General features: G+C 44.3%; 1 protein-coding gene across 1 annotated transcript in view; it reads left to right on the top strand.

The window, feature by feature from the left end:
* Nucleotides 1–14,078, top strand: part of NOM1 (nucleolar protein with MIF4G domain 1) — a 294,420-nt gene that overhangs the window by 217,758 nt on the left and 62,584 nt on the right. The window contains exons 6-7 of the mRNA XM_085631969.1: nt 3,249–3,416; nt 5,948–6,069. Coding sequence (XP_085488095.1) covers nt 3,249–3,416; nt 5,948–6,069 — 290 coding nt within the window. The remainder of the gene's footprint in view (nt 1–3,248; nt 3,417–5,947; nt 6,070–14,078) is intronic.

Here is a 14,078-nt window from a genome sequence, read left to right as displayed (position 1 = left end):
AGCCCTAGGGAGTCCACCCCGGGGATAAAACTTAAAAAATAAATAAAAATAAAAAAGGGGATGGGTGCCACATGGCCCACCTCCCTGAGGCCCTTTTTTATATTGAATGAGGGGGGGGGGGCTGCTTGACCCACCTCCCCGAGCATTATTAAGCCCTGGGGACCCTAACCCCCAGGACCTTAACTCCCGGAACCTTATTAGGCTCTGGAGAACCCATCCCCCAGGGCCAATATTTAAAATAATGGGAAGGGGGGCACGCAGTCCTCCTCCCCAAGCCTTTATCGGCCCCGGGTTCCCAACACCTGGCGCCTGCATTACTTAAAGGTGGATGCTCTTTTGCCCACCCAGGGCTCCCACCATACAATCATTGGGGGCTGCGGGAGAGCCCCAAGGCACCCATGGCCCCAGCCAGCTTCCTGCATGCTGCAGGAGCCGGCATTGCTCCCGTCTGCAGGGAGCTATTTCTGCAGACAAACAGATCTCACGTCTGCTCCCAGCCGGTGGAAGCATTTTCAAAGCTCCCACCGACTGGGAGCAGAATTTGTGTTTGCTCTTGCATAGCGGGAGGTTAAAAAATGCTCACGCAAAGTGGGAGCACACTTGGGTTTCCCTGCCCACGCTAATGCAGCAGAGAAACCGCTGTGTCCAATGGGTGAGCTCCCCGGGACACAGCATGGGAGCTGACCCCAGGGATGGGGTCCCCAGGCCATAGATGACTCGCGGAGGGGTGCCACGCGTTCCCCTCCCTTTAAAAAAGAAAAAAAGTCATTTGCCCTGGGCAATGGGGTCTTTAGAGGCCTGGGGAGGGTTGCCCCCCATCCCCTTTTTGAGAAATTTCAGCCTGCGAGGTGGTCGCCCTGGGGCCTGTGATGGCTTGGAGGGTGCTTTGCGTCCCCAACCCTTTTTTGTTCATTTCGGGCCGAAGGAAAGCTCCCCAAGGCCTATAATGTTTTCTTTGATTTTGGCCCTGAGGGTGGGCTCTGCAGGGCCTATAATGGCTCGGGGAGGAGGACCACAAGGCCCGCCCCTCGCCTTAATAAAAGTTAGCGGTGCCAGCCTTGACCAGTCACCCCGAAACTTTCCATGTACAAATTAGCCAAAAAGTAGCACCATTTTGGAAAGTATTTGTTTAGATTCGTGAAACGGTGGCAAGTTATTAGTAGCACAAAAATGCTTTTCCTATGCAACAGTTAACCTAACTGTATCTTTCCAGTGGTGTATATGCTATTTTTTTCCCTGGAAAAAATCAAAGGTTAAAGTAGTTAGGTGAATATGTTTGTGACTACAAAACAGAGGGCAGGAAAGGCAAAACAGAGGGCAGAAAAACGAGCAGGAAAGGCAAAACAGAGGGCAGAAAATGGAAAACAGAGCAGAATTGGGGGAAAAAGTGGGCACTCAGACGCACACACCCACTCATAGACCCACTGAGACACTCATACACCCACTCACAGATGCACTTTGAAACTCACACACACACACACTCAGAGACTCATGCAACTTTTCACATCCCCACTCAGAGACTCATGTACTCAATCACAGACCTACTCACTGACACACCCACTCAGATCACTCACACACCCACTCAGATACCCATGCACTCACAGACTGACTCACACATTCATAGAGGCACTCGTAAACCCGCTCTGACACCTGCTCTGACACTCATGCACCCACTCACCATGTCCTCATGTGACAATAAAGACTTTCCTCGAGAACAACTTGCTGAGTCAGGGCCCAACACTAGATGGCAGGAGTGTGCATAGCATTTGAACCTCCAGCACTAAACACTACGAATAGATGCTCACAGGGTAAGTAGCATACTCCTTATTATTATTTTTTACTTTCTATCGTCCGCGTACTGTTTGTTGCTTGCCAGTCTCTTCCGCCACCTCACTTCCGGTGCTGCATGCCCCTTCTCCGTATTACCCTTTTGTTGCTGGCCTGTCCCTCTCACCGCCTCACTTCCGTCACTGCATACCCCTTCTCCACCCCGTCGCTAGTTGCCTCCCTCCTACCTCTATCATAGCTTGTTTTATATAGCGCGAATTCTACTGGAAGGACTTGGAGCACTTTAAATGAGCGCCTTTTACAATACACAAGGACACGTTAATTTTTACAAGCACGGGGAGATGAAGTGATTTGTCCAGAATCACAGGATGTTGAAATGGCACTAAGACTCGAACCTGGTTCTCCATCTTTCAGCAGCTCTGGCCGTAATGCCACAGCCTCTCCATGCTCAGTGTTCCAGCTAGCTAACTACATCTTGACACGCTGATAACTGCAATGGGCATTTGTTCAAGAATATAAACTGCATACTAAGTGTAGGGAAAATATTAATTTTAACTTGTTTGTACGTGCATAGCTTAAAGTATTTTTTTTAAAAGTGTTATGACACGGTCTGGCCACGTCATATCACTTTTCTTTTTACTTTAAGCTATGCAGCACAGCAACTCAGACCGCCGTGCAACATTTAAGAAAAACATTGACAAAGCCAATAGATCTTGCATAGTCGAAATCTATTACCTTTGCTAATGCTTGTTTTTTCTCGTCGTTCCCTTTTAAATCTCTTTCCCATCTGCACTGTTCACATTCAAACATGGACAAAAGTCGATGTTTTCAGTTGGAACTACATAAGACCTTGGTGCTTTAAAGGACATTTTCGGTGTTACTATTCAGCTATAAGAGCCAATAAATCTTCCCTTTAAACTGGCTTTTTGTGACTCAGCCACTCCTTCACTTGTCTCTAGTACTAGCGTTGCACTTTGCATCTTACAAAAGCTAAAATCACACTATAGAAATGTATTAATAACTTTGCCTTTCCACAATCCACCTCTTCTCACTTTTTAGCCTCAAATTGCCTTCATAGTACAAATGTACTCAAAACATGTTTTAGCTCCTTGTTTGTTTAACTGGGAAGTTTTTTCCTATGGGTTTTAACAGCCGTACACACCTTCTGTACATCCCTAGGAAATACCTCTCATGCTTAGGTACAGTTTACGTCTTATATAGCAGTCTTATGACTCCTGCTGAATCCTTTAAGTACCATTATGGAGAAGTTGCTACCTTTGGTATAACCAACATTGATAAACTGGTATTTGTGTTATTAAATATGCTTCTTCACTATGCTCTGTAGTTGACGTGGTGCAGTTATATACACATCTACAGTTTAATTTGATTAACTGTTAAATTTATGAAACCACACTTATAAGTAAACACTGTTTGCTGATTACCTCTGCTTTTAATTAAAGATTAACAACGCCACCTCTGGTAGTGCCACACAACTTCGCGTCTCACTGGAGAATCTGTTGGATGCAGAACAAATTGGACGGTGGTGGATTGTAGGATCCTCATGGAGTGGAGCTCCAATGATTGGCCAGTCCGGCAAAAGCAGCCAGCAGAAGTTACCAGTGGGAAAAGTAGGACTTAAAGTGTATTTATCTCTAAAAACATGTTTTCAACGTTTTTCTAAATGATTGGTTTTAAAGAATAATATTTACTTGAAGCTCAGAGGGAGCATCGCTTTTTTTCTCACTTTCTTAATTTAGAAAATAAATCATGTGTTGTTCCAGGAAAGAGTGTCTGTCGGTTATCAAGATATACAGTTCATACTGTCAAAAATGGTATTCATTGCAGTTAAGCATCTTAAACAAATAACTCTGTTTCCTTTTTGTTGACCACTTCATAGATTCCCTGGAATAAATGACTTAGTTACACTTTGTTTGTCAGTAGCTAAGCAGTGAGAAAGTTGAATGTTAAGGTTTATGTGATTATTGTAAGAATGTGATTGTTTTAAGAATGTTTCTGAATGCTGATTATTTAATCATAAATATCTGGAGATGCATAGGGTAGTGTTTAAGTAAGGATCCGCTCCTGAATGAAAACTCCGATCTTAAGATAAAAAAATCTGCCCTCTCTTTAGGTCAAAATTTCACATAAGATTTTTTTAATCCTGAATTGTGGCAGCCACAACCGCTGTACCACTTCTTCTGTGTGCTGCACAGATTTGAAATTTTCTACCAACTAAACACTGCGTTGCATCTGCACATCGTGTTTCAAAAATGTTTCGAAGACCTATTAAAAAACAAATCTGTCTAGATTAAACCTTTTTTAAAATTTAATATTGAGGGTCACTTGTATCAACCTATTTTGTATTTGCAAACTGTGCAAATGGCTACATTTGACCATTAGCGAAAGCAAAATAGCCTTTCAAGATGTATGAGAGGCTTTGACAGTGCATGTTAGGTAATCACAATTTTTTGCAATTACCTAAAATTGCGAGTCCAAATAGGGAATAACAATTCCATAAGCAAATGTACCAAGCATTACCTAAATGCAAACTGGCCATTTAGGAAATTCGATTTTTGAAAATGCACAAAAAACGCATTTTTCAGAGTGCCATGTAGCGCACACATGCCCCAGGGCATGTGTGCGCTCTGCATGTGCATTTGTTTTGGTGTGCTTCAGGGGGGCCTAAGGCCCCCGGGCACCCCTGGCATTGCATTTCCTAATTTGAGATTACCAATTAAGTAATCGCAAAATTAGGTAATGCAAAAGGCCCATAGGAACAAATGGAGTAGCATTTCCTACTAGCGATTCCCCAATTAAGATTGCGACTCTGTAAAAATCACCATTAGGGAAACGCTCTTTTCTTACATACCATTTTGCATTCCCTAAATAGCGATTAGCCAAAATTCGCTATTTAGGGAATGCAAAATGGAACTTTGATACATTTGGCCCTGAATCTTGAAAACAACAACATTTCTATCACTTCCCTTTGTGCTACTCAATTACTACATTCCCTACGAACCAAACACTGAGTGGTACACACCTTGTTTTGAAAATGTTTCAAAGCCCTCCTCTTTAAAAAAAAAAAAAAAATGCTCATAATAAACGTTTTGCCTCCCTCTCGTCTAGGGCATCAACCACGAAGAATCTATCACTCAATGTATTATATGCCAAGAGAGGTTTTGTGAACCTCATTGATTAGCCTCCTTTCTGCTACATATGTTGACTGTTAAAGATGTCACTCCTCGTGCTAAGACCCCAGTTTAGCGTAGTCAACGTGTTGATAAATGTGAGAGGGATTGTACTCAGTCTGGGCCCACATGCTCAGCTTGTAAAGGTATAATATCCTGGAGGTCATCAGCTACTGGCGGAAACTTGTTGCACTTTGGCACATGTTCACGCAGTGGTTTGCTTTATTGTCTGTAGATATTTGTCTTATCTCAGTAAGTTTTATTACCGCCTGCTGTCTACCTCCGATAGATGGTGTTATCTTGGCAAACCTGTAAAAATGACACCATATACTGTTCACATCCACTTTCTCCCACTTGATTATGGCCACCACTTGAGAAATTGCTTGCCTGTAGTCGGGGCCACATTTAGGGTGCAGGTTCGAATCCCTACATGACATTCAGCCCATCAGCCTTCGTAGGGTAATAATTTTAGTATGGTTGAGTTGGGTAATAACACAACTATTATTACTGCACTTTAAGACTTGGGTGATTAGGCACTTTATAAGATGTGAGTCATCATTAATATTAGTTGCTTGGTAATGGTATCTTCTTTGTCTCTTTGTAATTTTGGCATGTGGTAATTTTGCCTCTGTGCATGCATCATTTCAAAATGTCTTGATAGCGAGTGGCCAATTTTTTATTCTAAAATCGAATAAATTAACTTTTGATTGAGTTGCCAATTTAATTAAGGCATGGTCCTTGCTACATTCACATAAGGTCTGGTTTGCACTATAAATTTTCCCATAGGCTATTTAACCTTTGTAAGACTTAATTCTATTGCCTTTGTTTATCCATTTCCACTCTGAATTTATTGTTGAGCACTCTGAGGAGGTTAGTGTCTGGTACGCTCTATATACAACATCAAACCTATAACTACTGTGTATGATTAATCACGTAAACAATTTAAGCGTTACTTTTCTTTTGTACAATAGATAAGCTCAAAGATGATGGACCTTGCTCGTAAGCAGAGAATGAACACTGACATCAGGAGGAATATATTCTGTGTTCTAATGAGCAGTGAAGATTTCCTGGATGCTTTTGAGAACCTTCTAAAGTAAGTGCTTTCACTCTTCGTGCTCAGTAAAAATTGCCTCTCTATTCTTTTCCAACATCTGAAAATAATTTCTTTAGCGACGTGCACAGTGACCGTAATCTCTACAAATGAGCTTCGGTTTGCATTGCTGTAGGTCAGAGAGTGCAGCACATGAGCTGGGAATTGCATGAGGAGCATTTGACCCTAAATGGAAGAGAATCCAACAAAAGACCTATGGGTCTATAGTGTAGAAATTATTCATGTGTTAGCCAGGTGCCTTGAGACAAACTTAATGCTCTTCCTCTGCTATGGTTAGACTGCTGTAAATATTATGCACTGGTCTGGTTATATATGTAAAGACCATAATTAATTTTAACACACCTACCATTTCAAGAGATATGGCTTTAAACTTTGAGATAAGCTTAATATTGTTTTGTACTTGTCAATGAGAAGAATGAGGGTGTAAAGCAGTGGTTAATAACATCTCAAAGTTTCTGAATTGTAGACCTATGCAGGCTATTCAGTGTACAAATTGAGCAAATAAATAACCAAAAGAGATTAAACTTGTTTCTGTGTGGGTGCATTTCTACTCAAAGAGGAGGTAAGCATTGTGTGGCACTGCTGTACTGAACACAAAAGGTGCTTTTATTCTGTAAACGTAGTTAGCACTTTCACATGTTAGTTGTGACTAGGCCTGGGTGGAGCTCGCGAAGTTTCCCTTCGTGGAATTCCGCGAATTTACCAAAAAACAGAGATTCTGCAAAGTTCAGCGAGCGGGCGAAGCTTTTGGAGTCCAGCAGGACAAAAATGCAAATAAATAGCAGTTACGACGCACCACTATTTATAACTAAAAAAGCAAACTTTGACAGCCTCAATTCAGTAGCAGCTATGAAGCATTTCTAAATTTACGGCTCAAATGGGCAAAAACACTTAAAAAAAACTTTTTTATTAAGATTAACATGTTTTCGCCAAACGCAATATTGCTAGAACCTGGAAGGGGGGGGGGGAAGGGGTTACACTCCGACACGGGGATTGGGCAGCGGACTTGGATTGGTGCATGCAGGCGGGGAGGGCGGTGTATGAGGGCAGAGGTTGCCCAGGTAAATGGACCAAAGTATGGGGTCCCTGGAACAAAAGCAGAGGTTTTATCTGTACCCCATTTGATGAGACGATTGATGTTGTTGACAACGTTACACCATAGGCGGGCAGTAGAGGGAGCTGATGATATCACTGGAAAAAAAAATTCTCTTTGACCCAATGTATTCTTTTGTCTCATTTTCGGTTGTCCTCAGAAATTGTATTTTGTTTTGTAATTGCACCAGTATTGTTTTTCTTTGATTTATGTTTCTTTTCAATACACAGAGTTATTTAAAAAAAAGATTAACTTGTTTTGGTAGGTACAGCCTTTAACAAATGTCATGAAATTCACAGTCAGACTCACAAGCAGTATGTCACACCAATAATGTAGGTTACTTCCCATATCAACCCCCTCGGAGGAGCTTACACTCGAGCCCCCTTCGCTATTCCGCCTCGAGACCCCCCTTCCTGATATCTGAGGGACTGGTGCAAATTCCTCCCCTATATGTATTCCATTTGCCCCATATCTGGTCCCATTTCTTTGGGCACCCTTTCATTAAGTATAGAGTTCTTTCTGTTATCATACAGGTGTCCATAGCTCTCTCCGAGTCCTGGAGTATCGGTGTGGTCTGCGCCCCCCAGTGTCGTGCTATATTTTGTTTTGCGATCATCATCCGCAATGTAGCCCATTTCTGCTCTTTCCAGTTTAGGTCTGTCTCATCCCAAATGTTAAGGAGACACCGTTTTGGTTGTATCGTTGCGCTTCTCCCGCTGACTCTGGTCACTTCACTCATTACTTCCTCCTTATACTGCTGGATCGATGGGCAGTCCCACACTAAATGATAAAAGCAACCCTCTAGTCCTCATTTTCGCTGGCACTGAGTAGTCATTTCCCTCCCCATTTTAACTAGCGTGGTTCTGGAGAGGTAAACTCTGTGTAAAATCTTACGTTGGATTAGTCTAAATCTCGCTGCACTAGCGACCTCCCTGGGAGACCCGAGGGCCGCCTGCCAGTCTTCATCTTCGAGTTCACCCACATCTCTCTGCCATTGAATCCGGAGTTTCTGGAGGGGGTGAAGGGAGTTGCGCAGCGACTTTTGATAAGTTGGGGATTTTGCTTTGCGTTCCATGTAGTCTGTGAGAATCCTGTCTTCTAATGGAGATGCTTCCGGGAGGATTACTTCCCGGTGGGATGGCCGTCTTTAGGGCATGTTCAACTTGTAGGTATCTGAAGGCTACAGTTGGGGCCATTGCATACTTGGACTGTAACTCCTCAAAGGCTATATGACTCCCTCCCCCCCCCCCCTGTTTCCATATATCCCCTATCATCGAGATACCTATGAGGTCCCATCTAACGAAACCTCGAGAGGTGAGGAGCCCTCCCAATTTCTCGCTATCCCACAATGGGGTACTTTGCGTCAGGGTGTTAGATCATCACAGCCTTTTGTTTTCCTTGTGCCTTAATGTATGTGTTGTTGGTCCGGTTGGAGCATTGCCTTTTGGTTTTGTGTTCAGTGCTCTGGTATATCCCCCTTTTCCCATGAGAAAGCTGTCCATTCTGTATGCCGGTTCATCATGCGGTCGATGGACCCATTGATTTATTACTGCCAACTGGGCTGCCCAATAATATATTTCGAGATGCAGTAGTACGACTCCCCCGTCGTGCCGTCCCTGTGTCAGTTCCGACGCCGCTATCCGCTGGGGTTTTCCATCCCATAATAAATCTAGAACCTCCCCTTCAACTGTTTGGAAATATGTTTGGGAAATTGGGAAAGGTGTGTTTTGTATTGCATATAGGAAGCGAGACAATGCCATCATTTTAAAAAGTTCTGCTCGGCCCTGCAACGACAATGGTAACTTTCTCCATAGTTGGACATCGCTCCGGAGGAGGGTCAGCGGGGCTTGCATATTCTGTGCATAAAATACTTCAGGGTCTGGTGTCTCAAATATGCCAAGGTACCAAAATCCCTCTCTCGTCATGGTCACTTCGCAGCCCTCTGGTAAAGTCGGGGATGGACCGTTGAGTATATATATATGATAGATTTAGACCAATTAATTGAGTACCCTGATTGTTCGCCTAAATCCTTAGAATCAACTTGATTCTGGCTATGGAGTGTCGTGGGGAAGCGACATACAATATGACCTTGTCTGTCCGCGTACAATGGACTAGTGCGAATAGAAGCGGTGACAAGGAGCAACCCTGCCGAGTCCCCCTCTGCAGCGTAAACGCAGTGGAGGTTCTCCTGTTCACAGCCACTTGTGCCATGGATCCGAAATACAGGAGTTTGATCCATGCCTGATACTTGGAGCCGAACCCCATCTTTTCCAACACGGCCAATAGGTGTGTCCATTCCACTGTGTCGAACGCCATGTGTGCGTCGAGGGACATAATCACTGCCTCTTCTCTGATCGTATCTTTCCTACCAAGTACCCTAAAAAGGCAGTGTAGGTTTAGCACTGTATTTCTTCCTGGAAAGAAGCCCGATTTGTCTGGGTGTATCAGGTGAGAGACATGCTGAATAAGTCTAGAAGCAAGGAAATTGGCAGGTATTTAGATTTTGGCATTTAGGAGTGAGATGGGGCAGTATTAGGAACAATGGTCTGCCGACTTGCCGGGTTTGTGTATGACGACTATCCTGGCAAGTCGCTGCTCCAGTGGGAGCTCATTGCATGACACACTTTCCGAGTACATTTGTAACAAGTATGGTGCCACTTGGGATGCCACTATTTTGTACAATTCAATTGGTATACCTTTTTGGGGCCCATAGCCTTTCCGGACTGGATATCTTGGATGGCAGAGGATATTTCCTCAATCGTAAGGTCATTATCTAAGACTGATTTAGCATCTGAGGTTAGGATCGGGAGTGGCAGATCCACCAGCATGGCTCTAGCCTCTTCCGCTGTGGCCGTTGTGATCTCAGTATAGATCGAGGCGTAGTATTGTGAAAATTCATCCTCAATTTAATGCATATCTCGCTTGAAATGGTGGTGATTGCGCGTACCCATCTACTCGCCCCGTCCCCTCTCTTGAGCCAGGCCAAGAGCTTCTGAGCTTTATCCCCATGCTCATATATTCTATCTCTTGATGCTTTTAGTTTGGCTTTAGTCATTTCTGTTGCCAGCTCTCGGTAATCCAGCCTTTTGAATTGCAAGGTATGTGCCATCTCTCAAAGGGACTGTCGACCAGTTTGTTCTCCAACTGTTGTATATTTCTTTCTATCTACTCTATAGCCGCTCTTCTCCCCTTTTTATGCCCTACCATGAGAAAGAGTCCTTCCCCCTTTATAACCGCCTTTAATGCTTACCATAGGACCTGTGCCGAAGCCACCGAGCCCGCATTTTCTTCCAAATAGTGTTTAAAGGCTTGGGGTAGCCCTTTTCGGATTTTGGGCACTTTCAAGCACCATGGATGCAAAGATATGCCACGTTGGGTAGTACAAGTGCCTGTCAAATAGCAAGACCAGAGGGGGGGGCGGGTGATCCGATATTCCTTTAGCCAACTGATGTGTCTCTCTAAAATTACAGACCCTGTCAGCATGTGACATAATAAAGTCAATGCGCAAGTGGCTATTACGTGCTCCTGAGTAGTATGTGAACTGCATATCTCACAGATTTTGCATACGCCATACATCTGCTAGGCCCATTGCTTCCATGAAGTCAGACAGTGGCGTGGGGCACCTAGGCTGCGTTCTGGGAGGGAGCCTATCCTGAAGGTCGTCCAATGTCCTATTAAAGTCTCCACCGAGGAGAAGTTCACTGTCAGGCTGTCTGAGGAGAAATGCACTTAATTCTGGAAGAGCGATATTATGTAGTGCTGGTGGTATGTATACCGAAACTATATTAATCATCCTCCCCTCCCATCTGCCCATTAGTGCAGCGAATCTACCTTGATTATCTGTCATTTCTTTTCCACCATGAAGGGGAACTGTTTCTTTATCACCCCCACCCCTCTAGACCCCGTAGTGAATCCGGCATGCCCAGCTAAAGTATATCCCCATCTGTCTAGTGCCCTACATGTGTTCCCAACTAGGTGTGTTTCCTGTAGGAGAGCCATGTCTAGTAGATGGCGCTTAACCCCTTCCGCGCTGCGCAAATTTTCGCGCTCTGCGGGCGTTTTAATGAGTGGGCGGGGTTCGGACGGCCCCCGCACACGCCCACCGTGACTCACACAAGGGGGTAATGCATTGGAGCAATGAAAAATAAATTCCTAGGCAATATAATCAAACAAATTTATAATTCTAAATATTACTAAAAAGAAAATGAGTGTAACAACCAAATTATAAAAAAAAATCAATTTTTTTTATTGACAATTCTTCAAAATTTAGATCATATATTGTTTTGAAAGCACAAGTATATTGACATAATTACTAATTCTATATACCTATACCATACACATAATTATCTTAAGCTTTAAAATATAATAAAAACACAATACTATGGCAATTGGATAATAAACCTTCGCGCTTTTCGGCGTGAAAACACTCCTTCGTCAGGAATAGCCACACAACACCTGAAATTGATAAAAAAAAAATTACACTAAATAACTTATACATGTGTTATTAATTTTGCATTCAATAAAAACAACATTGGTATATTACACTATAGAACAAAACATATATTCACTGTACAGATAATTAGTTAAATGCCTTCATTGTTGTTTGTTTAAATAAAAACAATAAGGGAAGAACGGAAAAGTATAGAATGATAAAAACGTGAATTATGACCAAGAATAGAAAGAACCAAAATTCCCATGGTTGTTCCTGTGGCACCCAATGTGATAAAAAGTGCCTGTTCAAATGCTTACTTTCTACTTAGTAGGATCAATAAGTTCAAGTAGTCTAAAAACGATATGTCCAGGTTATTTGCTCCATGAAATAAACCTGTAAAATAATGACAATCATAACGGGTAAACCGCAAATGGAGCGACTAATTTAATTAAGTAAGGTTATGATTCTATAATACCTCAATTTTATGCCCGCTTAAGGGGGAAATATGGCGCCGTGATAGCCACCTTTCCACAATTGATGTTGTTCATATGTGAACAATAGGTATCTAAAATGATTCCTAAATAAACGATATAAAGAAAAACTGTGGACATCCATATATAACCTCAATGATGAAACCTAAAAGTCTTAAAATGTGTGGCTGTTACCTGATATTAAAAATGTTAATGTAGCTCAATAAAATAACTTGTGGTATGCCGCATTGATGGCGGTTGAAAGTAGGAGAAGGAGTATTCCTGTGATAAAGACAGAGTGATATAAGATGTGTCAATAGTTACAATTAGGACTATCCGTCTTGCTCATGAGGTATACTAATTTATATATAAATTTGGGCGAGCAAAAACTTAGAAGGTATATATAGGGCTCCTATCGATTCCAGATGTTAAGTTGCATATAATTCAGAGCAAATGACGTAAGGATAGGTCATCTAAAGGCATGATTTGTGAGCATCTGTGTGATTATATTTATGCAACACGAAAGGTATGTGTGGGGCTATTACACATTACAACCTAGGGTAAAAAGAGTGGACAGAAACATAGGCAAGGTCTCGTAAAACACTTAATGAAATTGCCTCTTTGTAATATTCATGTACTGTAAAGCGGAAGATAGAATGGGCTGTAACACTGCTCAATAAAGCAATAAAGTTATCTAAAGGCTTAAGGCTTAACTCACCTCTCTGATGAAGCTCCTATATGTAAGAGCTGACGCCGTGTGCCAAATAGCTCCGTCCTATATATCGGGCAAGCAATAACGGTGTGGCAGAAGCTTACTGGCGTTTAAATAGAAAACGCTGAGAGTGGAACATTGATGCCGGTGTCTCGCAGAGATGACAGCAACGCGTAACGTGAAATGATAGCCCAATTGGAATCGTTCTAAGCAACGTTAAAATAAGATGATAGTTACCTAGATTAGATGGGATTTCTATAGAGAAAGAGCACCAGCCCTCTTTTCAGATTACCCCCCAACCCATTAAGATTCCACGTGAGAGGGGGCGTGGCCTGCTGCGAAGCGAGATGGCCGCTCTTTGAGTGAGCTCCGCTGGCCGGAATCTAATCCTGATACAATCCTGCACATCGGGGTGAGGCTGAGCTGCCCAGACTGGCAGTCGGAACTGCGGAGGCGGTGGTGGGCTGTGTTCGCCCCCTCCCGGACGGAGCTGAACCGGAGCCCGCGAGGCCTGTGATCGGGGCGGGAGGCGGAGCCTGAGAAGCCGCGAGTGCGGGGAGCGTGTAATTGAGCCCGTGGCTGCATCGAGGAGGCCAGGCCCTGACCGTGTGACGGCGGCGTCAACTACCGGCTGCTGACTGGGAGGCCCCGGACGCCGGTTGCCCTCCCGACCCCGACGAGGATTGTGCCGCGGTGGTGGGTGCTGTGCCTGGCGCTGGGCTAGCTACTGGTGGAGGCGTGGATCCGCGACCCTTAGACCCGGTGGGTGCTGCCCACTGCCCAGGGCGAAGTGACTCGGCTGTGCGACCTGACTCCGAGGCCCGTTGCAGGACGAGGGCGGTGCGGTGAGCGCTGCGTGGTTGCCCAGGGGCGGCTGGCGAGGGGTTTGTTGTGCCCCCCGAGTCTGGAGGGCGGAGAAAGAGGTGATCGCCATTTGATGCGTGCACGTAGTGGTGGTAGTGCCGCCTGTGGAGAGCCCGGGGCGCAACATCGAGACTACAAGGAGAGTGCGAGGCGGCGTAGGCATAAACTGTCCTGGAGGCGCTGTGGAGCACAGGTGGGACTCGGCTATTCTATACCGCGGCCCGTTGCCAGTGCGGACTATTCCCTGGCTACAGTCCTGGAGAGGCTGGAATCCTGGGCGGCTGCATCGTAGGCCTGGTGGCGGTGGGGTCTGTCTCCTCGGTGGTGGCGCGCAGGTCTCGAGGGCTGGTGTCGACATTGCTTGGGGCTTCCCGACTGAAGGAGGGGTGTGAGACACTGCCCCCCCCCCCCCCTCGCGGA

This window comes from Triturus cristatus, chromosome 10 (genome assembly GCF_964204655.1).
Source record: "Triturus cristatus chromosome 10, aTriCri1.1, whole genome shotgun sequence".
NCBI classification, from domain to species: domain Eukaryota; kingdom Metazoa; phylum Chordata; class Amphibia; order Caudata; family Salamandridae; genus Triturus; species Triturus cristatus.
Note: the sequence above shows the minus strand (reverse complement) of the source record. Positions and strands in the feature narration are given on the sequence as shown.